Source organism: Oncorhynchus gorbuscha, unplaced genomic scaffold (genome assembly GCF_021184085.1).
Source record: "Oncorhynchus gorbuscha isolate QuinsamMale2020 ecotype Even-year unplaced genomic scaffold, OgorEven_v1.0 Un_scaffold_1591, whole genome shotgun sequence".
Lineage (NCBI taxonomy): Eukaryota > Metazoa > Chordata > Actinopteri > Salmoniformes > Salmonidae > Oncorhynchus > Oncorhynchus gorbuscha.
The window spans coordinates 55,001-82,199 of NW_025746325.1; the positions used below are offsets into that span (position 1 = coordinate 55,001).

The 27,199-nt window shown below is 49.9% G+C and overlaps 1 protein-coding gene across 1 annotated transcript in view; it reads right to left on the reverse strand.

The window, feature by feature from the left end:
• Nucleotides 1-27,199, reverse strand: part of LOC124023331 (RNA-binding motif, single-stranded-interacting protein 3-like) — a 78,858-nt gene that overhangs the window by 20,343 nt on the left and 31,316 nt on the right. The window contains exons 3-6 of the mRNA XM_046337846.1: nt 25,627-25,733; nt 22,244-22,287; nt 4,645-4,738; nt 3,232-3,282 (exon numbers count right to left, since the gene is read on the reverse strand). Coding sequence (XP_046193802.1) covers nt 3,232-3,282; nt 4,645-4,738; nt 22,244-22,287; nt 25,627-25,733 — 296 coding nt within the window. The remainder of the gene's footprint in view (nt 1-3,231; nt 3,283-4,644; nt 4,739-22,243; nt 22,288-25,626; nt 25,734-27,199) is intronic.

Sequence of the window (27,199 nt, forward strand, 5' to 3'; positions counted from 1 at the left end):
CTACCAGGCCTGTAGGGCCCAGACCCTCTCTACCTCTCTACCAGACCTGTAGGGCCCAGACCCTCTCTACCAGGCCTGTAGGGCCCAGACCCTCTCTACCTCTCTACTAGACCTGTACGGCCCAGACCTTCTCTACCTCTCTACTAGACCTGTAGGGCCCAGACCCTCTCTACCAGGCCTGTAGGGCCCAGACCCTCTCTACCTCTCTACTAGACCTGTAGGGCCCAGACCCTCTCTACCAGGCCTGTAGGGCCCAGACCTTCTCTACCTCTCTACCAGACCTGTAGGGCCCAGACGCTCTCTACCAGACCTGTAGGGCCCAGACCCTCTCTACCTCTCTACCAGACCTGTAGGGCCCAGACCCTCTCTACCAGACCTGTAGGGCCCAGACCCTCTCTACCAGGCCTGTAGGGCCCAGACCCTCTCTACCTCTCTACTAGACCTGTAGGGCCCAGACCTTCTCTACCTCTCTACCAGACCTGTAGGGCCCAGACGCTCTCTACCAGACCTGTAGGGCCCAGACCCTCTCTACCTCTCTACCAGACCTGTAGGGCCCAGACCCTCTCTACCAGACCTGTAGGGCCCAGACCCTCTCTACCTCTAGAGCGCTCGGGGTGGGAACACACAGGCTCTCTCTGAACTCTCACATCATGGCTGCAATTGTTATGTCGTCCAGTAGGGGGCAGGCTTTCATTGTTGATGTGGCTGGATAAAGCAGTCCAGTATAGGCCTGTGCTGTAATCCTTTATCTCCCCTGTCCAGCTCCATTCCTCCATGTTGGGTTCATGTTCAGTTCCCATGCTCCAGCCAAGCCCCTCCCTGCTCCAGCCAAGCCCATCCCTGTAGGGCCCAGACGCTCTCTACCAGACCTGTAGGGCCCAGACCCTCTCTACCAGACCTGTAGGGCCCAGACCCTCTCTACCAGACCTGTAGGGCCCAGACCCTCTCTACCAGACCTGTAGGGCCCAGATGCTCTCTACCTCTCTACTAGACCTGTAGGGCCCAGACCCTCTCTACCAGACCTGTAGGGCCCAGACCCTCTCTACCAGACCTGTAGGGCCCAGACACTCTACCAGACCTGTAGGGCCCAGACGCTCTCTACCAGACCTGTAGGGCCCAGACCCTCTCTACCAGACCTGTAGGGCCCAGATGCTTTCTACCAGACCTGTAGGGCCCAGATGCTTTCTACCAGACCTGTAGGTCCCAGACCCTCTCTACCTCTCTACCAGACCTGTAGGGCCCAGACCCTCTCTACCAGACTACATCGGTACTACAGCTGACTACATCAATACTACAGCAGACTACATCGATACTACAGCAGACTACATCAATATTACAGCAGACTACATCAATACTGCTGCAGACTACATCAATACTATTCCAGACTACACCAGTACTACAGCAGACTACATCAGTACTATTCCAGACTACATAGGTACTACATCAACACTACAGCAGACTACATCAATACTATTCCAGACTACACCAGTACTACAGCTGACTACATCAGTACTATTCCAGACTACACCAGTATTACATCAATACTACAGCAGACTACATCAATACTACAGCAGACTACATCAATACTACAGCAGACAACATCAATACTACAGCAGACTACATCAATACTACAGCAGACTACATCAATATTACAGCAGACTACATCAGTACTACATCAATACTACAGCAGACTACAACAATACTACAGTTGACTACATCAATACTACATCAGTACTACAGCAGACTACATCAATACTACAGCAGACTACAACAATACTACAGTTGACTACATCAGTACTCCATCAATACTACAGCAGACTACATCAATACTACAGCAGACTACATCAGTACTACAGCAGACTACATCAGTACTCCATCAATACTACATCAGTACTACATCAATAAGACAGCAGACTACATCAGTACTACAGCAGACTGCATCAGTACTACATCAGTACTACAGCAGACTACATCAGTACTACATCAATACTACAGCAGACTACATCAATACTACATCAATACTACATCAATACTACAGCAGACTACATCAATACTACATCAATACTACATCAATACTACATCAATACTACAGCAGAATACACCAGTACTACAGCAGACTACATCAGTACTACATCAATACTACAGCAGACTACATCAATACTACAGCAGACTACATCAATACTACAGCTGACTACATCAGTACTACAGCAGACTACATCAATACTACATCAGTACTACATCAATACTACAGCAGACTACATCAGTACTATTCCAGACTACAGCAGACTACATCAGTACTACAGCTGACTACATCAGTACTATTCCAGACTACATAGGTACTACAGCAGACTACATCAATACTACAGCAGACTACATCAATACTACAGCTGACTACATCAGTACTATTCCAGACTACATAGGTACTACATCAACACTACAGCAGACTACATCAGTACTATTCCAGACTATATCAGTACTACATCGATACTACATCAGTACTACATCAATACTACAGCAGACTACATCAATATTACAGCAGACTACATCAATACTACAGCAGACTACATCAATATTACAGCTGACTACATCAATACTACAGCAGACTACATCAATACTACAGCTGACTACATCAATACTACAGCAGACTACATCAATACTACAGCAGACTACATCAATACTACAGCAGACTACATCAATACTACAGCTGACTACATCAATACTACATCAATATTACAGCTGACTACATCAGTACTACAGCAGACTACATCAATACTACATCAATACTACATCAATACTACAGCAGACTACATCAGTACTATTCCAGACTACATAGGTACTACATCAATACTACAGCAGACTACATCAATACTACATCAATACTACATCAATACTACAGCAGACTACATCAGTACTATTCCAGACTACATAGGTACTACATCAATACTACAGCTCATGCTGTCCTCCTCTGAGGTTCTCATTCAGGAGAAATATGTGAGATAAAGTAGATAAAGTAACTCAGCTCACGCACACGCACGCACACACACGCACACACGCAGCACGCACGCGCACACACACACACACACACACACACACACACACACACACACACACACACACACACACACACACACACACACACACACACACACACACACACACACACACACACACACACACAGGCACGTACACACACACACACACACACTATTGCGATGGCTGGGTTGTACTCACGGTAGGTTGCATAACATACTGTTGATGAGGCATCCAGGATGTATTCTGGACCTGTGGAGAGACATAAAACAGGACAGACAGAGAGTTATATTGTTTTATTGCTGTATAATTACAGTAAAACAGGAAAGACAGAGAGTTATATTGTTATATTGCTGTATAATTACAGTAATACATGACAGGCTTAGAGAGTTATATTGTTATATTGCTGTATAATTACAGTAAAACAGGAAAGGCTTAGAGAGTTATATTGTTATATTGCTGTATAATTACAGTAAACAGGAAAGACAGAGAGAGTTATATTGTTATATTGCTGTATAATTACAGTAAACAGGAAAGACAGAGAGAGTTATATTGTTATATTGCTGTATAATTACAGTAAAACATGACAGGCTTAGAGAGTTATATTGTTATATTGCTGTATAATTACAGTAAAACAGGAAAGGCTTAGAGAGTTATATTGTTATATTGCTGTATAATTACAGTAAAACAGGAAAGACAGAGAGAGTTATATTGTTATATTGCGGTATAATTACAGTAAAACATGACAGTCTTAGAGAGTTATATTGTTATATTGCTGTATAATTACAGTAAAACAGGAAAGGCTTAGAGAGTTATATTGTTATATTGTTGTATAATTACAGTAAAACATGACAGGCTTAGAGAGTTATATTGTTATATTGCGGTATAATTACAGTAATACATGACAGTCTGAGAGAGTTATATTGTTTTATTGTGGTATAATTACAGTAAAACTGGAAAGGCTTAGAGAGTTATATTGTTATATTGTTGTATAATTACAGTAAAACATGACAGGCTTAGAGAGTTATATTGTTATATTGCGGTATAATTACAGTAATACATGACAGTCTGAGAGAGTTATATTGTTTTATTGTGGTATAATTACAGTAAAACTGGAAAGGCTTAGAGAGTTATATTGTTATATTGCGGTATAATTACAGTAATACATGACAATCTTAGAGAGTTATATTGTTATATTGCGGTATAATTACATCATCTATGCAGCAGTTTCATCATTAAAGACTCATCCTTCTGGACCAGACTCACTGCTTTCATCTCCCCCAATATAATACAATACTACTGCAGTATCCCCAATGCAATAGATAGAGAGAGACAGAGAGACAGAGACAGAGAGAGAGAGAGAGAGAGAGAGAGAGAGAGAGAGAGAGAGAGAGAGAGAGAGAGAGAGAGAGAGAGAGAAACAGAGAGAGAGAGAGAGAGAGAGAGAGAGAGAGAGAGAGAGAGAGAGAGAGAGAGAGAGAGAAAGGGAAGGGGGAGATGTGGGGTCTGTATAAAATAGTCAATATGTCTTATTTGAGAGAGTGTGTACTAAGACTTGACTAACACTCCATCTCCCACCTCCACATAGACACAACACCCCCCCATCCCCCTCACCTGGTACGTGGAGACAGGTGAGGCAGCGACGAAGGGAGTGATGGATGTCTGTGCTATCATCCTATTGGTGGAGATGTATGGAGAGGAGTAGAACCTACAGGAGAGAAGAAGAGACAGAAAGAGAGGAGGGAGGAGGAGATGAAGAGGAGAAGGGAGGATGACAGGACAGTAGAGAAGGAGAGACAGGAAGAGGAGAAGGGAGGAAGAGATGAAGAGGAGAAGAGAGGATGACGGGACAGTAGAGAAGGAGAGACAGGAAGAGGAGATGAAGAGGAGAAGGGAGGATGACAGGACAGTAGAGAAGGAGAGACAGGAAGAGGAGATGAAGAGGAGAAGAGAGAAAGAGGGGACAGTAGAGAAGGAGAGATAGGAAGAGGAGAAGGGAGGATGACGGGACAGTAGAGAAAGAGAGACAGAAAGAGAGGAGGGAGGAGGTGATGAAGAGGAGAAGAGAGAAATAGGGGACAGTAGAGAAGGAGAGATAGGAAGAGGAGAAGGGAGGATGACGGGACAGTAGAGAAGGAGAGACAGGAAGAGAGGAGGGAGGAGGAGATGAAGAGGAGAAGAGAGAAAGAGGGGACAGTAGAGAAGGAGAGACAGGAAGAGGAGAAGGGAGGATGACGGGACAGTAGAGAAGGAGAGACAGAAAGAGAGGAGGGAGGAGGAGATGAAGAGGAGAAGAGAGAAAGAGGGGACAGTAGAGAAGGAGAGATAGGAAGAGGAGAAGGGAGGATGACGGGACAGTAGAGAAGGAGAGACAGAAAGAGAGGAGGGAGGAGGAGATGAAGAGGAGAAGGGAGGATGACGGGACAGTAGAGAAGGAGAGACAGAAAGAGAGGAGGGAGGAGGAGATGAAGAGGAGAAGAGAGAAAGAGGGGACAGTAGCGAAGGAGAGACAGGAAGAGGGAGAGGAAGAGGAGAAGAGAGGATGACGGGACAGTAGAGAAGGAGAGACATGAAGAGGAGAATGGAGGATGACGGGACAGTAGAGAAGGAGAGACAGGAAGAGGAGAAGGGAGGATGACGGGACAGTAGAGAAGGAGAGACGGAAGAGGAGAAGGGAGGAAGACGGGACAGTAGAGAAGGAGAGACAGGAAGAGGAGAAGGGAGGATGACGGGACAGTAGAGAAGGAGAGACAGGAAGAGGAGAAGGGAGGATGACGGGACAGTAGAGAAGGAGAGACAGGAAGAGGAGAAGGGAGGAAGACGGGACAGTAGAGAAGGAGAGACAGGAAGAGGAGAATGGAGGAAGACGGGACAGTAGAGAAGGAGAGACATGAAGAGGAGAATGGAGGAAGACGGGACAGTAGAGAAGGAGAGACAGGAAGAGGAGAATGGAGGATGACGGGACAGTAGAGAAGGAGAGACATGAAGAGGAGAATGGAGGAAGACGGGACAGTAGAGAAGGAGAGACATGAAGAGGAGAATGGAGGAAGACGGGACAGTAGAGAAGGAGAGACATGAAGAGGAGAATGGAGGAAGACGGGACAGTAGAGAAGGAGAGACATGAAGAGGAGAATGGAGGAAGACGGGACAGTAGAGAAGGAGAGACAGGAAGAGGAGAATGGAGGAAGACGGGACAGTAGAGAAGGAGAGACATGAAGAGGAGAATGGAGGATGACGGGACAGTAGAGAAGGAGAGACAGGAAGAGGAGAATGGAGGATGACGGGACAGTAGAGAAGGAGACACGGGAAGAAGGGAGGGAAGGAGAGAGGAGAGAGGGTTAAACTTCATAATGTCACTCTAAGAGCAGGACAACAACCACTAGCAACAGTGACAGATTGGCTCAGCCCAACTGTGTCACACCGTGGACTGACTGATTGATGACCCTGTCCTAGAATGTAACACCACAGACTCAACATCTGGCTCCCTCACACACACAAGTGTGTGTGTGTGTGTGTGTGTGTGTGTGTGTGTGTGTGTGTGTGTGTGTGTGTGTGTGTGTGTGTGTGTGTGTGTGTGTGTGTTTCTGAAGTGAAAGTATGTCCTCAGTGGTTTCATTGGGTGAATGAATAAAATGATATTTTCGTGTCAAGTCGCCAATCGGCAGCCGATCCTCGTGGGGTTAATTGACACATGAATAGACAATAATTCACTGTGGTCATTAAATGAAAGGTTTTCCTCTGCATTGCGCTTCGCATAAAGAGTCAAATTCTAAGTGTGTGTATTATTTATCATCGTGTACCCAGAGAGGACACATTTCATCCAGGTACTAGTGTGTGTGTGTGTGTGTGTGTGTGTGTGTGTGTGTGTGTGTGTGTGTGTGTGTGTGTGTGTGTGTGTGTGTGTGTGTGTGTGTGTGTGTGTGTGTGTGTGTGTGTGTGTGTGTTGTATATTACATCAAGCAGGTCTCTTGCTGTTCTGAATTGATTTCTCTGTCTATGGGATGGGGGGTATACAGGCTGAGTTATGGATGGGGGGGTATACAGGCTGAGTTATGGATGGGGGGGTATACAGGCTGAGTTATGGATGGGGGGGGTATACAGGCTGAGTTATGGATGGGGGGTATACAGGCTGAGTTATGGATGGGGGGGGGTATACAGGCTGAGTTATGGATGGGGGGGGGTATACAGGCTGAGTTATGGATGGGGGGGGGGGGGTACAGGCTGAGTTATGGATGGGGGGTATACAGGCTGAGTTATGGATGGGGGGGGTATACAGGCTGAGTTATGGATGGGGGGGGGTATACAGGCTGAGTTATGGATGGGGGGTATACAGGCTGAGTTATGGATGGGGGGGGGTACAGGCTGAGTTATGGATGGGGGGTATACAGGCTGAGTTATGGATGGGGGGCTGAGTTATGGATATACAGGCTGAGTTATGGATGGGGGGGGGGGGTATACAGGCTGAGTTATGGATGGGGGGGTATACAGGCTGAGTTATGGATGGGGGGGGGTATACAGGCTGAGTTATGGATGGGGGGTATACAGACTGAGTTATGGATGGGGGGGGGTATACAGGCTGAGTTATGGATGGGGGGGTATACAGGCTGAGTTATGGATGGGGGGGGGTATACAGACTGAGTTATGGATGGGGGGTATACAGACTGAGTTATGGATGGGGGGGTATACAGGCTGAGTTATGGATGGGGGGTATACAGGCTGAGTTATGGATGGGGGGGGGGCTATACAGGCTGAGTTATGGATGGGGGGTATACAGGCTGAGTTATGGATGGGGGGGGGTATACAGACTGAGTTATGGATGGGGGGGTATACAGGCTGAGTTATGGATGGGGGGGGGTATACAGACTGAGTTATGGATGGGGGGTATACAGGCTGAGTTATGGATGGGGGGGTATACAGACTGAGTTATGGATGGGGGGGTATACAGGCTGAGTTATGGATGGGGGGGTATACAGGCTGAGTTATGGATGGGGGGGGGTATACAGGCTGAGTTATGGATGGGGGGTATATACAGGCTGAGTTATGGATGGGGGGGGGTATACAGGCTGAGTTATGGATGGGGGGTATACAGGCTGAGTTATGGATGGGGGGGGGGGGGTATACAGGCTGAGTTATGGATGGGGGGGGGGGTATACAGGCTGAGTTATGGATGGGGGGGGGTATACAGGCTGAGTTATGGATGGGGGGGGGGTATACAGGCTGAGTTATGGATGGGGGGGGGGGGTATACAGGCTGAGTTATGGATGGGGGGGGGTATACAGGCTGAGTTATGGATGGGGGTATACAGGCTGAGTTATGGATGGGGGGGGTATACAGGCTGAGTTATGGATGGGGGGGTATACAGGCTGAGTTATGGATGGGGGGGTATACAGGCTGAGTTATGGATGGGGGGGTATATAGACTGAGTTATGGATGGGGGGGGGTATACAGGCTGAGTTATGGATGGGGGGGGGTATATAGGCTGAGTTATGGATGGGGGGTATACAGGCTGAGTTATGGATGGGGGGGGGGTATACAGGCTGAGTTATGGATGGGGGGGTATACAGGCTGAGTTATGGATGGGGGGGGGGGGTATACAGGCTGAGTTATGGATGGGGGGGGTATACAGGCTGAGTTATGGATGGGGGGGGTATACAGGCTGAGTTATGGATGGGGGGGTATACAGGCTGAGTTATGGATGGGGGGGTATACAGGCTGAGTTATGGATGGGGGGGTATACAGGCTGAGTTATGGATGGGGGGGGGTATACAGGCTGAGTTATGGATGGGGGGGTATACAGGCTGAGTTATGGATGGGGGGGTATACAGGCTGAGTTATGGATGGGGGGGGTATACAGGCTGAGTTATGGATGGGGGGGGGCTGAGTTATGGATGGGGGGGTATACAGGCTGAGTTATGGATGGGGGGGGGTATACAGGCTGAGTTATGGATGGGGGGGTATACAGGCTGAGTTATGGATGGGGGGGCTGAGTTATATGGGGGGGGGGGTATACAGGCTGAGTTATGGATGGGGGGGGTATACAGGCTGAGTTATGGATGGGGGGTATACAGGCTGAGTTATGGATGGGGGGGGGGTATACAGGCTGAGTTATGGATGGGGGGGGGTATACAGGCTGAGTTATGGATGGGGGGGCTATACAGGCTGAGTTATGGATGGGGGGGGCTGAGTTATGGATGGGGGGGGTATACAGGCTGAGTTATGGATGGGGGGGTATACAGGCTGAGTTATGGATGGGGGGGGTATACAGGCTGAGTTATGGATGGGGGGGGTATACAGGCTGAGTTATGGATGGGGGTATACAGGCTGAGTTATGGATGGGGGGGGGTATACAGGCTGAGTTATGGATGGGGGGGTATACAGGCTGAGTTATGGATGGGGGGGGTATACAGGCTGAGTTATGGATGGGGGGGGGTATACAGGCTGAGTTATGGATGGGGGGGCTGAGTATACAGGCTGAGTTATGGATGGGGGGGGGGCATACAGGCTGAGTTATGGATGGGGGGGTATACAGGCTGAGTTATGGATGGGGGGGTATACAGGCTGAGTTATGGATGGGGGGGGTTATGGATATACAGGCTGAGTTATGGATGGGGGGGTATACAGGCTGAGTTATGGATGGGGGTATACAGGCTGAGTTATGGATGGGGGGGGGTATACAGGCTGAGTTATGGATGGGGGGGTATACAGACTGAGTTATGGATGGGGGGGGTATACAGGCTGAGTTATGGATGGGGGGGTATACAGGCTGAGTTATGGATGGGGGGTATACAGGCTGAGTTATGGATGGGGGGTATACAGGCTGAGTTATGGATGGGGGGTATACAGGCTGAGTTATGGATGGGGGGGTATACAGACTGAGTTATGGATGGGGGGGGGTATACAGGCTGAGTTATGGATGGGGGGTATACAGGCTGAGTTATGGATGGGGGGGGTATACAGGCTGAGTTATGGATGGGGGGGTATACAGCTGAGTTATGGATGGGGGGGTATACAGGCTGAGTTATGGATGGGGGGGGGGTATACAGGCTGAGTTATGGATGGGGGGGGGTATACAGGCTGAGTTATGGATGGGGGGGTATACAGGCTGAGTTATGGATGGGGGGGTATACAGGCTGAGTTATGGATGGGGGGGGGTATACAGGCTGAGTTATGGATGGGGGGGGGTATACAGGCTGAGTTATGGATGGGGGGGGGTATACAGGCTGAGTTATGGATGGGGGGGGGGTATACAGGCTGAGTTATGGATGGGGGGGTATACAGGCTGAGTTATGGATGGGGGGGGTATACAGGCTGAGTTATGGATGGGGGGGTATACAGGCTGAGTTATGGATGGGGGGGGGGGTATACAGGCTGAGTTATGGATGGGGGGTATACAGCCTGAGTTATGGATGGGGGGGGCTATACAGGCTGAGTTATGGATGGGGGGGTATACAGACTGAGTTATGGATGGGGGGGGGTATACAGGCTGAGTTATGGATGGGGGGGGGGGTATACAGACTGAGTTATGGATGGGGGGGTATACAGGCTGAGTTATGGATTGGGGGGGTATACAGCTGAGTTATGGATGGGGGGGGGTATACAGGCTGAGTTATGGATGGGGGGGGGGTATACAGGCTGAGTTATGGATGGGGGGGGTATACAGACTGAGTTATGGATGGGGGGGGTATACAGGCTGAGTTATGGATGGGGGGGGGTATACAGGCTGAGTTATGGATGGGGGGGTATACAGGCTGAGTTATGGATGGGGGGGGGGGGGTATACAGGCTGAGTTATGGATGGGGGGTATACAGGCTGAGTTATGGATGGGGGGGGCTGAGTTATGGATGGGGGGTGGCTGAGTTATACAGGCTGAGTTATGGATGGGGGGTATACAGGCTGAGTTATGGATGGGGGTATACAGGCTGAGTTATGGATGGGGGTATACAGGCTGAGTTATGGATGGGGGGGTATACAGGCTGAGTTATGGATGGGGGGTATACAGGCTGAGTTATGGATGGGGGGGGGTATACAGGCTGAGTTATGGATGGGGGGGTATACAGGCTGAGTTATGGATGGGGGGGTATACAGGCTGAGTTATGGATGGGGGGTATACAGGGGGTTATGGATGGATGGGGGTATACAGGCTGAGTTATGGATGGGGGGGTATACAGGCTGAGTTATGGATGGGGGGGGGGGCTGAGTTATGGATGGGGGTATACAGGCTGAGTTATGGATGGGGGGGGGTATACAGGCTGAGTTATGGATGGGGGGGGGAGTTATGGATATACAGGCTGAGTTATGGATGGGGGGGGGCATACAGGCTGAGTTATGGATGGGGGGTATACAGGCTGAGTTATGGATGGGGGGGTATACAGGCTGAGTTATGGATGGGGGGTATACAGGCTGAGTTATGGATGGGGGGGTATACAGGCTGAGTTATGGATGGGGGGTATACAGGCTGAGTTATGGATGGGGGGTATACAGGCTGAGTTATGGATGGGGGGGGGTATACAGGCTGAGTTATGGATGGGGGGGGGTATACAGGCTGAGTTATGGATGGGGGTATACAGGCTGAGTTATGGATGGGGGGTATACAGGCTGAGTTATGGATGGGGGGTATACAGGCTGAGTTATGGATGGGGGGGTATACAGGCTGAGTTATGGATGGGGGGTATACAGGCTGAGTTATGGATGGGGGGGTATACAGGCTGAGTTATGGATGGGGGGGGGTATACAGGCTGAGTTATGGATGGGGGGTATACAGGCTGAGTTATGGATGGGGGGGTATACAGGCTGAGTTATGGATGGGGGCATACAGGCTGAGTTATGGATGGGGGTATACAGACTGAGTTATGGATGGGGGTATACAGGCTGAGTTATGGATGGGGGGGGGGTATACAGGCTGAGTTATGGATGGGGGGGGTATACAGGCTGAGTTATGGATGGGGGGTATACAGGCTGAGTTATGGATGGGGGGGTATACAGGCTGAGTTATGGATGGGGGGACTGAGTTATGGATGGGGGGGTATACAGACTGAGTTATGGATGGGGGGGGGTATACAGGCTGAGTTATGGATGGGGGGGGTATACAGGCTGAGTTATGGATGGGGGGGGGGGCTATACAGACTGAGTTATGGATGGGGGGGGTATACAGGGAGTTATGGATGGGGGGGGGTATACAGGCTGAGTTATGGATGGGGGTATACAGGCTGAGTTATGGATGGGGGGGGGGAGTATACAGGCTGAGTTATGGATGGGGGGGTATACAGGCTGAGTTATGGATGGGGGGGTATACAGGCTGAGTTATGGATGGGGGGGTATACAGGCTGAGTTATGGGGGGTATGGGAGTTATGGATGGGGGTATACAGGCTGAGTTATGGATGGGGGGGGCATACAGGCTGAGTTATGGATGGGGGGGCTGAGTTATGGATGGGGGGGGGGTATACAGGCTGAGTTATGGATGGGGGTATACAGGATGGGGGGGTATACTGAGTTATGGATGGGGGGGCTGAGTTATGGATGGGGGGGCATACAGGCTGAGTTATGGATGGGGGGTATACAGGCTGAGTTATGGATGGGGGGTATACAGGCTGAGTTATGGATGGGGGGGTATACAGGCTGAGTTATGGATGGGGGGTATACAGGCTGAGTTATGGATGGGGGTATACAGGCTGAGTTATGGATGGGGGGGGGTACAGGCTGAGTTATGGATGGGGGGTATACAGGCTGAGTTATGGATGGGGGGTATACAGGCTGAGTTATGGATGGGGGTATACAGGCTGAGTTATGGATGGGGGTATACAGGCTGAGTTATGGATGGGGGGGGTATACAGGCTGAGTTATGGATGGGGGGGTATACAGGCTGAGTTATGGATGGGGGGGTATACAGGCTGAGTTATGGATGGGAGGGATGGGGGGGGTATACAGGCTGAGTTATGGATGGGGGGTATACAGGCTGAGTTATGGATGGGGGGGTATACAGGCTGAGTTATGGATGGGGGTATACAGGCTGAGTTATGGATGGGGGGGTATACAGGCTGAGTTATGGATTACAGGGGATGGGGGGTATACAGGCTGAGTTATGGATGGGGGGTATACAGGCTGAGTTATGGATGGGGGGGGGTATACAGGCTGAGTTATGGATGGGGGGGGTATACAGGCTGAGTTATGGATGGGGGGGGGTATACAGGCTGAGTTATGGATGGGGGGGTATACAGGCTGAGTTATGGATGGGGGGTATACAGGCTGAGTTATGGATGGGGGGGTATACAGGCTGAGTTATGGATGGGGGGTATACAGGCTGAGTTATGGATGGGGGGGGGTATACAGGCTGAGTTATGGATGGGGGGACTGGTATACAGGCTGAGTTATGGATGGGGGGGTATACAGGCTGAGTTATGGATGGGGGGTATACAGGCTGAGTTATGGATGGGGGGTATACAGGCTGAGTTATGGATGGGGGTATACAGGCTGAGTTATGGATGGGGGGTATACAGGCTGAGTTATGGATGGGGGGGTATACAGGCTGAGTTATGGATTGGGGGGTATACAGGCTGAGTTATGGATGGGGGGGTATACAGGCTGAGTTATGGATATGGATTATGGATGGGGGTATACAGGCTGAGTTATGGATGGGGGGTATACAGGCTGGAGTTATGGATGGGGGGGGGCATACAGGCTGAGTTATGGATGGGGGGGTATACAGCCTGAGTTATGGATGGGGGGGGGGTATACAGGCTGAGTTATGGATGGGGGGTATACAGGCTGAGTTATGGATGGGGGGTATACAGGCTGAGTTATGGATGGGGGGGTATACAGGCTGAGTTATGGATGGGGGGGGTATACAGGCTGAGTTATGGATGGGGGGGGGTATACAGGCTGAGTTATGGATGGGGGGGGTATACAGGCTGAGTTATGGATGGGGGGGTATACAGGCTGAGTTATGGATGGGGGGTATACAGGCTGAGTTATGGATGGGGGGCTGAGTTATGGATGGGGGGGTATACAGGCTGAGTTATGGATGGGGGGTATACAGGCTGAGTTATGGATGGGGGGGTATACAGGCTGAGTTATGGATGGGGGTATACAGGCTGAGTTATGGATGGGGGGGTATACAGGCTGAGTTATGGATGGGGGTATACAGGCTGAGTTATGGATGGGGGGGAGTGATGGGGGTATACAGGCTTATGGATGGGGGGGTATACAGGCTGAGTTATGGATGGGGGGGCATACAGGCTGAGTTATGGATGGGGGGGGTATACAGGCTGAGTTATGGATGGGGGGGGTATACAGAGCTGGAGTTAGTTATGGATGGGGGGGGGGGGGGGGTATACAGGCTATGGGGGGGTATAGGCTGAGTTATGGATGGGGGGCATACAGGCTGAGTTATGGATGGGGGGTATACAGGCTGAGTTATGGATGGGGGGGGGGTATACAGGCTGAGTTATGGATGGGGGTATACAGGCTGAGTTATGGATGGGGGGATGGGGGGTATACAGGCTGAGTTATGGATGGGGGGGTATACAGGCTGAGTTATGGATGGGGGGTATACAGACTGAGTTATGGATGGGGGGGCTGGTATACAGGCTGAGTTATGGATGGGGGGGTATACAGGCTGAGTTATGGATGGGGGGGTATACAGGCTGAGTTATGGATTGGGGGTATACAGGCTGAGTTATGGATGGGGGGGCATACAGGCTGAGTTATGGATGGGGGGGTATACAGGCTGAGTTATGGATGGGGGAGTTATGATGGGGGGTATACAGGCTGAGTTATGGATGGGGGGGGGGGTATACAGGCTGAGTTATGGATGGGGGGTATACAGGCTGAGTTATGGATGGGGGTATACAGGCTGAGTTATGGATGGGGGGGGTATACAGGCTGAGTTATGGATGGGGGGGGGGGGTATACAGGCTGAGTTATGGATGGGGGGGGTATACAGGCTGAGTTATGGATGGGGGTATACAGGCTGAGTTATGGATGGGGGTATACAGGCTGAGTTATGGATGGGGGGGCTATACAGGCTGAGTTATGGATGGGGGGGGCTGAGTTATGGATGGGGGGTATACAGCCTGAGTTATGGATGGGGGTATACAGGCTGAGTTATGGATGGGGGGGGGATGGGGGTATACAGGCTGAGTTATGGATGGGGGGGGGGTATACAGGCTGAGTTATGGATGGGGGGTATACAGGCTGAGTTATGGATGGGGGGTATACAGGCTGAGTTATGGATGGGGGGGTATACAGGCTGAGTTATGGATGGGGGGTATACAGCCTGAGTTATGGATGGGGGGGGTATACAGGCTGAGTTATGGATGGGGGGGGGGGTATACAGCCTGAGTTATGGATGGGGGGGGGGTATACAGGCTGAGTTATGGATGGGGGGGGTATACAGGCTGAGTTATGGATGGGGGGGTATACAGGCTGAGTTATGGATGGGGGGGGGGGTATACAGACTGAGTTATGGATTGGGGGGTATACAGGCTGAGTTATGGATTGGGGGGTATACAGGCTGAGTTATGGATTGGGGGGGGGGGTATACAGGCTGAGTTATGGATGGGGGGTATACAGGCTGAGTTATGGATTGGGGGGGGGGGGTATACAGGCTGAGTTATGGATGGGGGGGTATACAGGCTGAGTTATGGATGGGGGGTATACAGGCTGAGTTATGGATGGGGGGGGGGTATACAGGCTGAGTTATGGATGGGGGGGGGTATATAGACTGAGTTATGGGGGGGGTATACAGGCTGAGTTATGGATTGGGGGGTATACAGCCTGAGTTATGGATGGGGGGTATACAGGCTGAGTTATGGATGGGGGGGTATACAGGCTGAGTTATGGATGGGGGGTATATAGACTGAGTTATCGATGGGGGGGGGTATACAGGCTGAGTTATGGATGGGGGGGGGTATATAGACTGAGGATGGGGGGTATACAGGCTGAGTTATGGATTGGGGGGGGTATACAGCCTGAGTTATGGATGGGGGTATACAGGCTGAGTTATGGATGGGGGGGTATACAGGCTGAGTTATGGATTGGGGGTATACAGCCTGAGTTATGGATGGGGGGGGTATACAGGCTGAGTTATGGATGGGGGGGTATACAGGCTGAGTTATGGATGGGGGGGTATACAGGCTGAGTTATGGATGGGGGGGGGGGTATACAGGCTGAGTTATGGATGGGGGTATACAGGCTGAGTTATGGATGGGGGTATACAGGCTGAGTTATGGATGGGGGGTATACAGGCTGAGTTATGGATGGGGGGGTATACAGGCTGAGTTATGGATGGGGGGTATACAGGCTGAGTTATGGATGGGGGGGTATACAGGCTGAGTTATGGATGGGGGGGTATACAGGCTGAGTTATGGATGGGGGGGGGGGGTTATGGATATACAGGCTGAGTTATGGATGGGGGGTATACAGGCTGAGTTATGGATGGGGGGGTATACAGGCTGAGTTATGGATGGGGTGGGGGTATACAGGCTGAGTTATGGATGGGGGGTATACAGGCTGAGTTATGGATGGGGGGTATACAGGCTGAGTTATGGATGGGGGGGGGGTATACAGGCTGAGTTATGGATGGGGGGGGTATACAGGCTGAGTTATGGATGGGGGGGTATACAGGCTGAGTTATGGATGGGGGGGGGTATACAGGCTGAGTTATGGATGGGGGTGGTATACAGGCTGAGTTATGGATGGGGGGGGGTATACAGGCTGAGTTATGGATGGGGGGGGTATACAGGCTGAGTTATGGATGGGGGGGTATACAGGCTGAGTTATGGATGGGGGGGTATACAGGCTGAGTTATGGATGGGGGGTATACAGGCTGAGTTATGGATGGGGGGTATACAGGCTGAGTTATGGATGGGGGGGTATACAGGCTGAGTTATGGATGGGGGGGGGGGTATACAGGCTGAGTTATGGATGGGGGGGTATACAGGCTGAGTTATGGATGGGGGGGGGGGGGGTATACAGGCTGAGTTATGGATGGGGGGTATACAGGCTGAGTTATGGATGGGGGGGGGTATACAGGCTGAGTTATGGATGGGGGGGTATACAGGCTGAGTTATGGATGGGGGGGGGCTGAGTTATGGATGGGGGGGTATACAGGCTGAGTTATGGATGGGGGGTATACAGGCTGAGTTATGGATGGGGGTATACAGGCTGAGTTATGGATGGGGGGGTATACAGGCTGAGTTATGGATGGGGGGGTATACAGGCTGAGTTATGGATGGGGGGGGGTATACAGGCTGAGTTATGGATGGGGGGGGGGGTATACAGGCTGAGTTATGGATGGGGGGGGTTATGGATATACAGGAGTTATGGATGGGGGGTATACAGGCTGAGTTATGGATGGGGGGGTATACAGGCTGAGTTATGGATGGGGGGTATACAGGCTGAGTTATGGATGGGGGGGTATACAGGCTGAGTTATGGATGGGGGGGGGTATACAGGCTGAGTTATGGATGGGGGGTATACAGGCTGAGTTATGGATGGGGGGTATACAGGCTGAGTTATGGATGGGGGGGCATACAGGCTGAGTTATGGATGGGGGGGTATACAGGCTGAGTTATGGATGGGGGTATACAGGCTGAGTTATGGATGGGGGTATACAGGCTGAGTTATGGATGGGGGGGTATACAGGCTGAGTTATGGATGGGGGGGGTATACAGGCTGAGTTATGGATGGGGGGTATACAGGCTGAGTTATGGATGGGGGGGTATACAGGCTGAGTTATGGATGGGGGTATACAGGCTGAGTTATGGATGGGGGGGGGGTATACAGGCTGAGTTATGGATGGGGGGGGGTATACAGGCTGAGTTATGGATGGGGGTATACAGGCTGAGTTATGGATGGGGGGTATACAGGCTGAGTTATGGATGGGGGGTATACAGGCTGAGTTATGGATGGGGGGGGGGGTATACAGGCTGAGTTATGGATGGGGGGGGTATACAGGCTGAGTTATGGATGGGGGTATACAGACTGAGTTATGGATGGGGGGGGGGGGGGGTATACAGGCTGAGTTATGGATGGGGGGTATACAGGCTGAGTTATGGATGGGGGTATACAGGCTGAGTTATGGATGGGGGGGGTATACAGACTGAGTTATGGATGGGGGGGTATACAGGCTGAGTTATGGATGGGGGGGGGGGTATACAGGCTGAGTTATGGATGGGGGGTATACAGGCTGAGTTATGGATGAGGGGTATACAGACTGAGTTATGGATGGGGGGGTATACAGGCTGAGTTATGGATGGGGGGGTATACAGGCTGAGTTATGGATGGGGGGGTATACAGGCTGAGTTATGGATGGGGGGGGTATACAGGCTGAGTTATGGATGGGGGGGGGGTATACAGGCTGAGTTATGGATGGGGGGGTATACAGGCTGAGTTATGGATGGGGGGGTATACAGGCTGAGTTATGGATGGGGGGGTATACAGGCTGAGTTATGGATGGGGGGGGTATACAGGCTGAGTTATGGATGGGGGGTATACAGGCTGAGTTATGGATGGGGGGGGGGGTATACAGGCTGAGTTATGGATGGGGGGGTATACAGGCTGAGTTATGGATGGGGGGGCTGAGTTATATACAGGCTGAGTTATGGATGGGGGGGGCTGAGTATACAGGCTGAGTTATGGATGGGGGTATACAGGCTGAGTTATGGATGGGGGGGGGCTGATACAGGCTGAGTTATGGATGGGGGGTATACAGGCTGAGTTATGGATGGGGGGTATACAGGCTGAGTTATGGATGGGGGGGGTATACAGGCTGAGTTATGGATGGGGGGGGTATACAGGCTGAGTTATGGATGGGGGGTATACAGGCTGAGTTATGGATGGGGGTATACAGGCTGAGTTATGGATGGGGGGGTATACAGGCTGAGTTATGGATGGGGGGGGTATACAGGCTGAGTTATGGATGGGGGGTATACAGGCTGAGTTATGGATGGGGGGGTATACAGGCTGAGTTATGGATGGGGGGTATACAGACTGAGTTATGGATGGGGGGGTATACAGGCTGAGTTATGGATGAGTTATGGATGGGGGGTATACAGGCTGAGTTATGGATGGGGGGTATACAGGCTGAGTTATGGATGGGGGGGGTATACAGACTGAGTTATGGATGGGGGGTATACAGGATGGGGGGGTGAGTTATGGATGGGGGGGCATACAGGCTGAGTTATGGATGGGGGGGGTATACAGGCTGAGTTATGGATGGGGGGGGGTATACAGGCTGAGTTATGGATGGGGGGGGGGTATACAGGCTGAGTTATGGATGGGGGGGGGTATACAGGCTGAGTTATGGATGGGGGGGTATACAGGCTGAGTTATGGATGGGGGGTATACAGGCTGAGTTATGGATGGGGGGGTATACAGGCTGAGTTATGGATGGGGGGGTATACAGGCTGAGTTATGGATGGGGGGGGGGTATACAGGCTGAGTTATGGATGGGGGGGTATACAGGCTGAGTTATGGATGGGGGGGGGCTGAGTTATGGATGGGGGGGGTATACAGGCTGAGTTATGGATGGGGGGGTATACAGGCTGAGTTATGGATGGGGGGGTATACAGGCTGAGTTATGGATGGGGGGGATATACAGGAGTTATGGATGGATGGGGGGTATACAGGCTGAGTTATGGATGGGGGGGGGTATACAGCCTGAGTTATGGATGGGGGGGGGTATACAGCCTGAGTTATGGATGGGGGGTATACAGCCTGAGTTATGGATGGGGGGGGTATACAGGCTGAGTTATGGATGGGGGGGTATACAGGCTGAGTTATGGATGGGGGGGTATACAGGCTGAGTTATGGATTGGGGGGGTATACAGCCTGAGTTATGGATGGGGGGGGTATACAGGCTGAGTTATGGATTGGGGGGGTATACAGCCTGAGTTATGGATGGGGGGGTATACAGGCTGAGTTATGGATGGGGGGGGGTATACAGACTGAGTTATGGATGGGGGGGGGGGTATACAGGCTGAGTTATGGATGGGGGGGGTATACAGGCTGAGTTATGGATGGGGGGGTATACAGGCTGAGTTATGGATGGGGGGGCTATACAGGCTGAGTTATGGATGGGGGGGGGTATACAGGCTGAGTTATGGATGGGGGGTATACAGGCTGAGTTATGGATGGGGGGGTATACAGACTGAGTTATGGATGGGGGGGTATACAGGCTGAGTTATGGATGGGGGGGGGTATACAGGCTGAGTTATGGATGGGGGGGTATACAGACTGAGTTATGGATGGGGGGTATACAGGCTGAGTTATGGATGGGGGGTATACAGGCTGAGTTATGGATGGGGGGGTATACAGGCTGAGTTATGGATGGGGGTATACAGGCTGAGTTATGGATGGGATGGGGGGGGGTATACAGACTGAGTTATGGATGGGGGGGTATACAGGCTGAGTTATGGATGTGTGATATAGTATATTAATGACAGTGTGTATAGAAACTGGAGCCGGAGAGGACAGACAGCTCAGAGGTTCTTTATTTTGGCTTTTTAGTGGCTACAGCCAATAGCATTGTTTCAGCCATTAAACAACGAAACTACTACTTGGAGACAGAATATTACTCTGACTGTGTACCAAATGGGACCCTTTATATTCCTGATCGGCCCCTGGTCAACAGGAGAGCACTATAAAGGGACCAGGGTACTGTCCTGTGTACCAAATGGGACCCTGTGTGTCTGTCTGTCTGTTTGTCTGTCTGTCTGTCTTTCTTTCTCTCTCTCGCTGTCTGTCTCTCTCTATCTTTCAAAAATACACAATGATTTAGCTGGGACCTCAGGCACTTTAGCTGTGTGTGTGTGTGTGTGTGTGTGTGTGTGTGTGTGTGTGTGTGTGTGTGTGTGTGTGTGTGTGTGTGTGTGTGTGTGTGTGTGTGTGTGTGTGTGTGTGTGTGTGTGTGTGTGTGTGTGTGTGTGTGTGTGTGTGTGTGTGTGTGTGTGTGTTTGCATGCGTGCGTGTGTGTGTGTGCGTGTTTGTGTGTGTTGTCACCCTGATAAACGAGTGAGTCTGAGAGAGGCTGAGATGTAGTCTCCAATAAAATCAGTTCTGCATCGAACCCAAAACCACAAGCTTGTAGAAAACCAACTGTAATCAATTATTTCCTCCTTTTCAAGTTTCTGTTTTCTTTCGCTGTCCTCCTCCTGACCTCACCCCCATCTCCTCCCTGTCTCTTCTCCTACACTCCATCCATCGCTGTCCTCCTCCTGACCTCACCCCAATACCCTCCCTGTCTCTTCTCCTACACTCCATCCCTCGCTGTCTTCTCCTCTAATTAGTGAAATTAGCGTTTCAGACTAATTTAACAGTCTCTCTGGAACTCTGTTTTATAACCTTGCAGAAGGTTTAGGAGAGAGAGAGAGAGAGAGAGAGAGAGAGAGAGAGAGAGAGAGAGAGAGAGAGAGAGAGAGAGAGAGAGAGAGAGAGAGAGAGAGAGAGAGAGAGAGAGAGAGAGAGAGAGAGAGAGAGAGAGAGAGAGAGAGAGAGAGAGAGAGATTCCCAGTAGGTATTGTGGATCACAGTCAGACAGGCAGTTCTGCTGGCAGCCAGGCAGGAAAACAGGGCTGGCCTCTGTCCCAAATGGCACCCTATTCCCTATGGGCCCTTAGGCAAATGTAGTGTACTATAACATGATCGGGTGCCATTTGGGACACATGGCCAGGTTTATACAGACTAACAGAGGGATTTGATTTCCCTTAAACCAAGCACATCTCATTCAGCATGGGAACATGTCTGTTTAGACTGGGCCCATTGTGACAGAGTGAATAAGGAGGACAGTGTGAATCGTGTGTTTAGACTTGGCCCATTGTGACAGAGTGAATAAGGAGGACAGTGTGAATAGTGTGAATGTCTGTTTAGACTGGGCTCATTGTGACAGAGTGAATAAGGACGACAGTGTGAATCGTGTGAATGTCTGTTTAGACTGGGCTCATTGTGACAGAGTGAATAAGGAGGACAGTGTGAATAGTGTGAATGTCTGTTTAGACTGGGCCCATTGTGACAGAGTGAATAAGGAGGACAGTGTGAATAGTTTGAATGTCTGTTTAGACTGGGCCCATTGTGCCAGAGTGAATAAGGAGGACAGTGTGAATAGTGTGAATGTTTTCGGGGGGGAGGGGGGGGGGGTTGTTATTAAGGAACCAGGAGCATTTTAAAACATGGAGAAGAAATATAAGTGACAAAGTTAAACAACAATAAGAATCTTACCCATTATGCATTGCAGTGGGGTCATATGTCAACGTCATGCCACTCTGAAAGGAAAGAATATGAATATGGTTATGATAAGGTTATGCTATGGTTATGATAAGGTTATGATAAGGTTATGCTATGGTTATGATAAGGTTATGATAAGGTTATGCTATGGTTATGATTCGGTTATGATAAGGTTATGCTATGGTTATGATAAGGTTATGATAAGGTTATGGTATGGTTGTGGTATGGTTATGATATGGTTATGATAAGGTTATGCTATGGTTATGATTCGGTTATGATTATGTTATGCTATGGTTATGATAAGGTTATGATAAGGTTATGCTATGGTTATGATTCGGTTATGATAAGGTTATGCTATGGTTATGATTCGGTTATGATAAGGTTATGCTATGGTTATGATAAGGTTATGATAAAGTTATGGTATGGTTGTGGTATGGTTATGATTCGGTTATGATAAGGTTATGCTATGGTTATGATAAGGTTATGATAAGGTTATGGTATGGTTGTGGTATGGTTATGATATGGTTATGATAAGGTTATGCTATGGTTATGATTCGGTTATGATAAGGTTATGCTATGGTTATGATTCGGTTATGATAAGGTTATGGTATGGTTGTGGTATGGTTATGATATGGTTATGATAAGGTTATGCTATGGTTATGATTCGGTTATGATAAGGTTATGCTATGGTTATGATTCGGTTATGATAAGGTTATGGTATGGTTGTGGTATGGTTATGATATGGTTATGATAAGGTTATGCTATGGTTATGATTCGGTTATGATAAGGTTATGCTATGGTTATGATTCGGTTATGATAAGGTTATGGTATGGTTGTGGTATGGTTATGATATGGTTATGATAAGGTTATGCTATGGTTATGATTCGGTTATGATAAGGTTATGCTATGGTTATGATTCGGTTATGATAAGGTCATGATAAGGTTGTGTCGTGTCTTTACTATCATTAAATTGAAGACTTATAGTTTTTATCAAAAATTATCTGTAATTAGTATTACACGATCAATTGATTAATCATGTAACTGTATTTAACTAGGAAGTCGGGGCACCAAGGAAAATATTCAGATTACAAAGTTATCATTTCCTAAAATAACTTATAAGTTAACAGATATTTTATCTGATCAATTAGTCTTCGAATTAATGAATTATTTACCTTAACTCACGTTAGTCTCATTGCAAATGTCGTAAATTGTTGGTTATCTGCACAAACCCAGTCTTCACTATGAGTCATCCCATACATCAATTGTCTTAAATCATTTATTTATTACTAACTAAGTAATTCACAGAAACGCATAAACAAACAGTAAATATGGTTACAAGAAATGATAGAATGTGCCCCTAGTGGGCTAAACCGGTATGGTAGGAGAATGTGCCCCTAGTGGGCTAAACCGGTATGGTAGGAGAATGTGCCCCTAGTGGGCTAAACCGGTATGGTAGGAGAATGTGCCCCTAGTGGGCTAAACCGGTATGGTAGGAGAATGTGCCCCTAGTGGGCTAAACCGGTATGGTAGGAGAATGTGCCCCTAGTGGGCTAAACCGGTATGGTAGGAGAATGTGCCCCTAGTGGGCTAAACCGGTATGGTAGGAGAATGTGCCCCTAGTGGGCTAAACCGGTATGGTAGGAGAATGTGCCCCTAGTGGGCTAAACCGGTATGGTAGGAGAATGTGCCCCTAGTGGGCTAAACCGGTATGGTAGGAGAATGTGCCCCTAGTGGGCTAAACCGGTATGGTAGGAGAATGTGCCCCTAGTGGGCTAAAGGGAAGTGGGGTCGACTGAGAAGTCACGACAGAGTGATAATTATAACAATTGAAATGCTAATCCTCCTCACTCATTCGGGAACAATTGCAATCACTAAATATATTTACACGCAGTGCGTCGTCTTGATCGCTGGTGATTTTATTATTTTTTCTTTTGTGGAATTCTCTCTCTCTCTCTCTCTCTCTCTCTCTCTCTCTCTCTCTCTCTCTCTCTGTCTCTCTCTCTCTCTCTCTCTCTCTCTCTCTCTCTCTCTCTCTGTTGTGGTTAGAGTGGATTGTTCAGAGTGACATTCATTTGTTTTGTTATATAATGATTGTTTCGACGGTTGTCGTTCTTCGCGTTCAATGATACCGAATTCCGAGCTGCAGACTAGTAATTAATATCAAAGACTTGTTCTCATTCTGTCAGTATCGATAGTCTAAGAGTGTAACCACGTGGTTTGGTTAAAAAGATTCAGCAATGGTCTACAACCTTTGTCCCCCTCCTAACGGAGAGAAACATGGTCTGCTGATAATTTCTCAAAGTTGGGTTTTATTCGGAATGGCAGAAGAGGGCTGTCCCCGGACGCCTGACCCTAACTGTGCTCAGGAGCGGTCCAGGACGCCTGACCCTAACTGGACTCAGGGGCGGTCCAGGACGTCTGACCCTAACTGGGCTCAGGGGCGGTCCAGGACGTCTGACCCTAACTGGACTCAGGGGCGGTCCAGGACGTCTGACCCTAACTGGACTCAGGGGCGGTCCAGGACGTCTGACCCTAACTGGGCTCAGGAGCGGTCCAGGATGTCTGACCCTAACTGGGCTCAGGAGCGGTCCAGGATGTCTGACCCTAACTGGGCTCAGGAGCGGTCCAGGATGTCTGACCCTAACTGGGCTCAGGAGCGGTCCAGGAAGTCTGACCCTAACTGGGCTCAGGAGCGGTCCAGGAAGTCTGACCCTAACTGGGCTCAGGAGCGGTCCAGGACGTCTGACCCTAACTGGGCTCAGGAGCGGTCCAGGACGTCTGACCCTAACTGGGCTCAGGAGCGGTCCAGGACGCCTGACCCTAACTGGGCTCAGGAGCGGTCCAGGACGTCTGACCCTAACTGGGCTCAGGAGCGGTCCAGGACGTCTGACCCTAACTGGGCTCAGGAGCGGTCCAGGACGCCTGACCCTAACTGGACTCAGGAGCGGTCCAGGACGTCTGACCCTAACTGGGCTCAGGAGCGGTCCAGGACGTCTGACCCTAACTGGGCTCAGGACCTCATATCTGAGGCTATTATATAAACAGCGTTATGTTAATGTGGCCACACCGTCTCCCATGAGCTTCCCCAAGTTGTGCCAAACGGACCAGTTCGTAGCTGGATTCTTCACCAATCTTTTATACTTTCTCCGGAACATGACATTTGTTCGGACCTCAAGTTCTGTGAGGTGGAAGAAATTGCTTTGTTCTCTATGAAAATTCTCTCTCTATACTGTGTTGTCCATGAGGAGATCCTCAGGAATTTACGACGTATCTCTGACCTCAGCAACCTAGTTGAAGGAGGCAAAGGGGAGGCAGGGAAAAGGGGGATGGGGCTTGCTATACCCAAAGAGGCCAACGCCATGACAGTTGCATCTCACCTCTCCATCTCTGGTCCACGGTTGTCCGTTGTGGGGGTACTTGTTCTGGTTCAGCCTCTTCTTCTGTCCTCCATCTGCAAACTTACAGAGTAGGGGTTCTACAGGAGCTGTGTGTGTGTGAGAGAGAGAGAGAGAGAGAGAGAGAGAGAGAGAGAGAGAGAGAGAGAGAGAGAGAGAGAGAGAGAGAGAGAGAGAGAGAGAGAGAGAGAGAGAGAGAGAGAGAGAAACAGTTAAGAGCCACAGCCTGACTCTGCCCCCCCCAAACAAACCTTTCGGGATCCTGAAAAGTATTCAGACCCCTTCCCTGTCAACACATGTTGTTACGCCACAGCCTTATTCGGCAGGGTAGCCTAGTGGTTAGAGTGTAGAGGCGGCAGGGTAGCCTAGTGGTTAGAGTGTAGAGGTGGCAGGGTAGCCTAGTGGTTAGAGTGGAGAGGCAGCAGGGTAGCCTAGTGGTTAGAGTGTAGAGGCGGCAGGGTAGCCTAGTGGTTAGAGTGTAGAGGTGGCAGGGTAGCCTAGTGGTTAGAGTGTAGAGGTGGCAGGGTAGCCTAGTGGTTAGAGTGTAGAGGTTGCAGGGTAGCCTAGTGGTTAGAGCGTAGAGGCGGCAGGGTAGCCTAGTGGTTAGAGCGTAGAGGCGGCAGGGTAGCCTAGTGGTTAGAGCGTAGAGGCGGCAGGGTAGCCTAGTGGTTAGAGTGGAGGGGCGGCAGGGTAGCCTAGTGGTTAGAGTGTAGAGGAGGCAGGGTATCCTAGTGGTTAGAGTGTAGAGGCAGCAGGGTAGCCTAGTGGTTAGAGTGTAGAGGCAGCAGGGTATCCTAGTGGTTAGAGCGTAGAGGTGACAGGGTATCCTAGTGGTTAGAGCGTAGAGGTGGCAGGGTAGCCTAGTGGTTAGAGCGTAGAGGTGGCAGGGTAGCCTAGTGGTTAGAGTGTAGAGGAGACAGGGTAGCCTAGTGGTTAGAGCGTAGAGGTGGCAGGGTAGCCTAGTGGTTAGAGTGTAGAGGTGGCAGGGTAGCCTAGTGGTTAGAGTGTAGAGGAGGCAGGGTAGCCTAGTGGTTAGAGCGTAGAGGTGGCAGGGTAGCCTAGTGGTTAGAGTGTAGAGGTGGCAGGGTAGCCTAGTGGTTAGAGCGTTGGACTAGTAACCGAAAGGTTGCAAGATCGAATCCCCTAGAATCGGGATTCTTTGGGGTGGCAGGGTATCCTAGTGGTTAGAGCGTTGGACTAGTAACCGAAAGGTTGCAAGATCGAATCCCCTAGAATCGGGGATTCTTGGAGTGGCAGGGTAGCCTAGTGGTTAGAGCGTTGGACTAGTAACCGAAAGGTTGCAAGATCGAATCCCCTAGATTTGGGGATTCTTTAGGGTGGCAGGGTATCCTAGTGGTTAGAGCATTGTACTAGTAACCGGAAGGTTGCAAGTTCAAACCCCCGAGCTGACGAGGTTCAAAACTGTCGTTCTGCCCCTGAACAGACATGTACTAGATATGTACTATATATGTACTAGATATGTACTATATATGTACTATATATGTACTATATATGTACTATATATGTACTATATATGTACTAGACATGTACTATA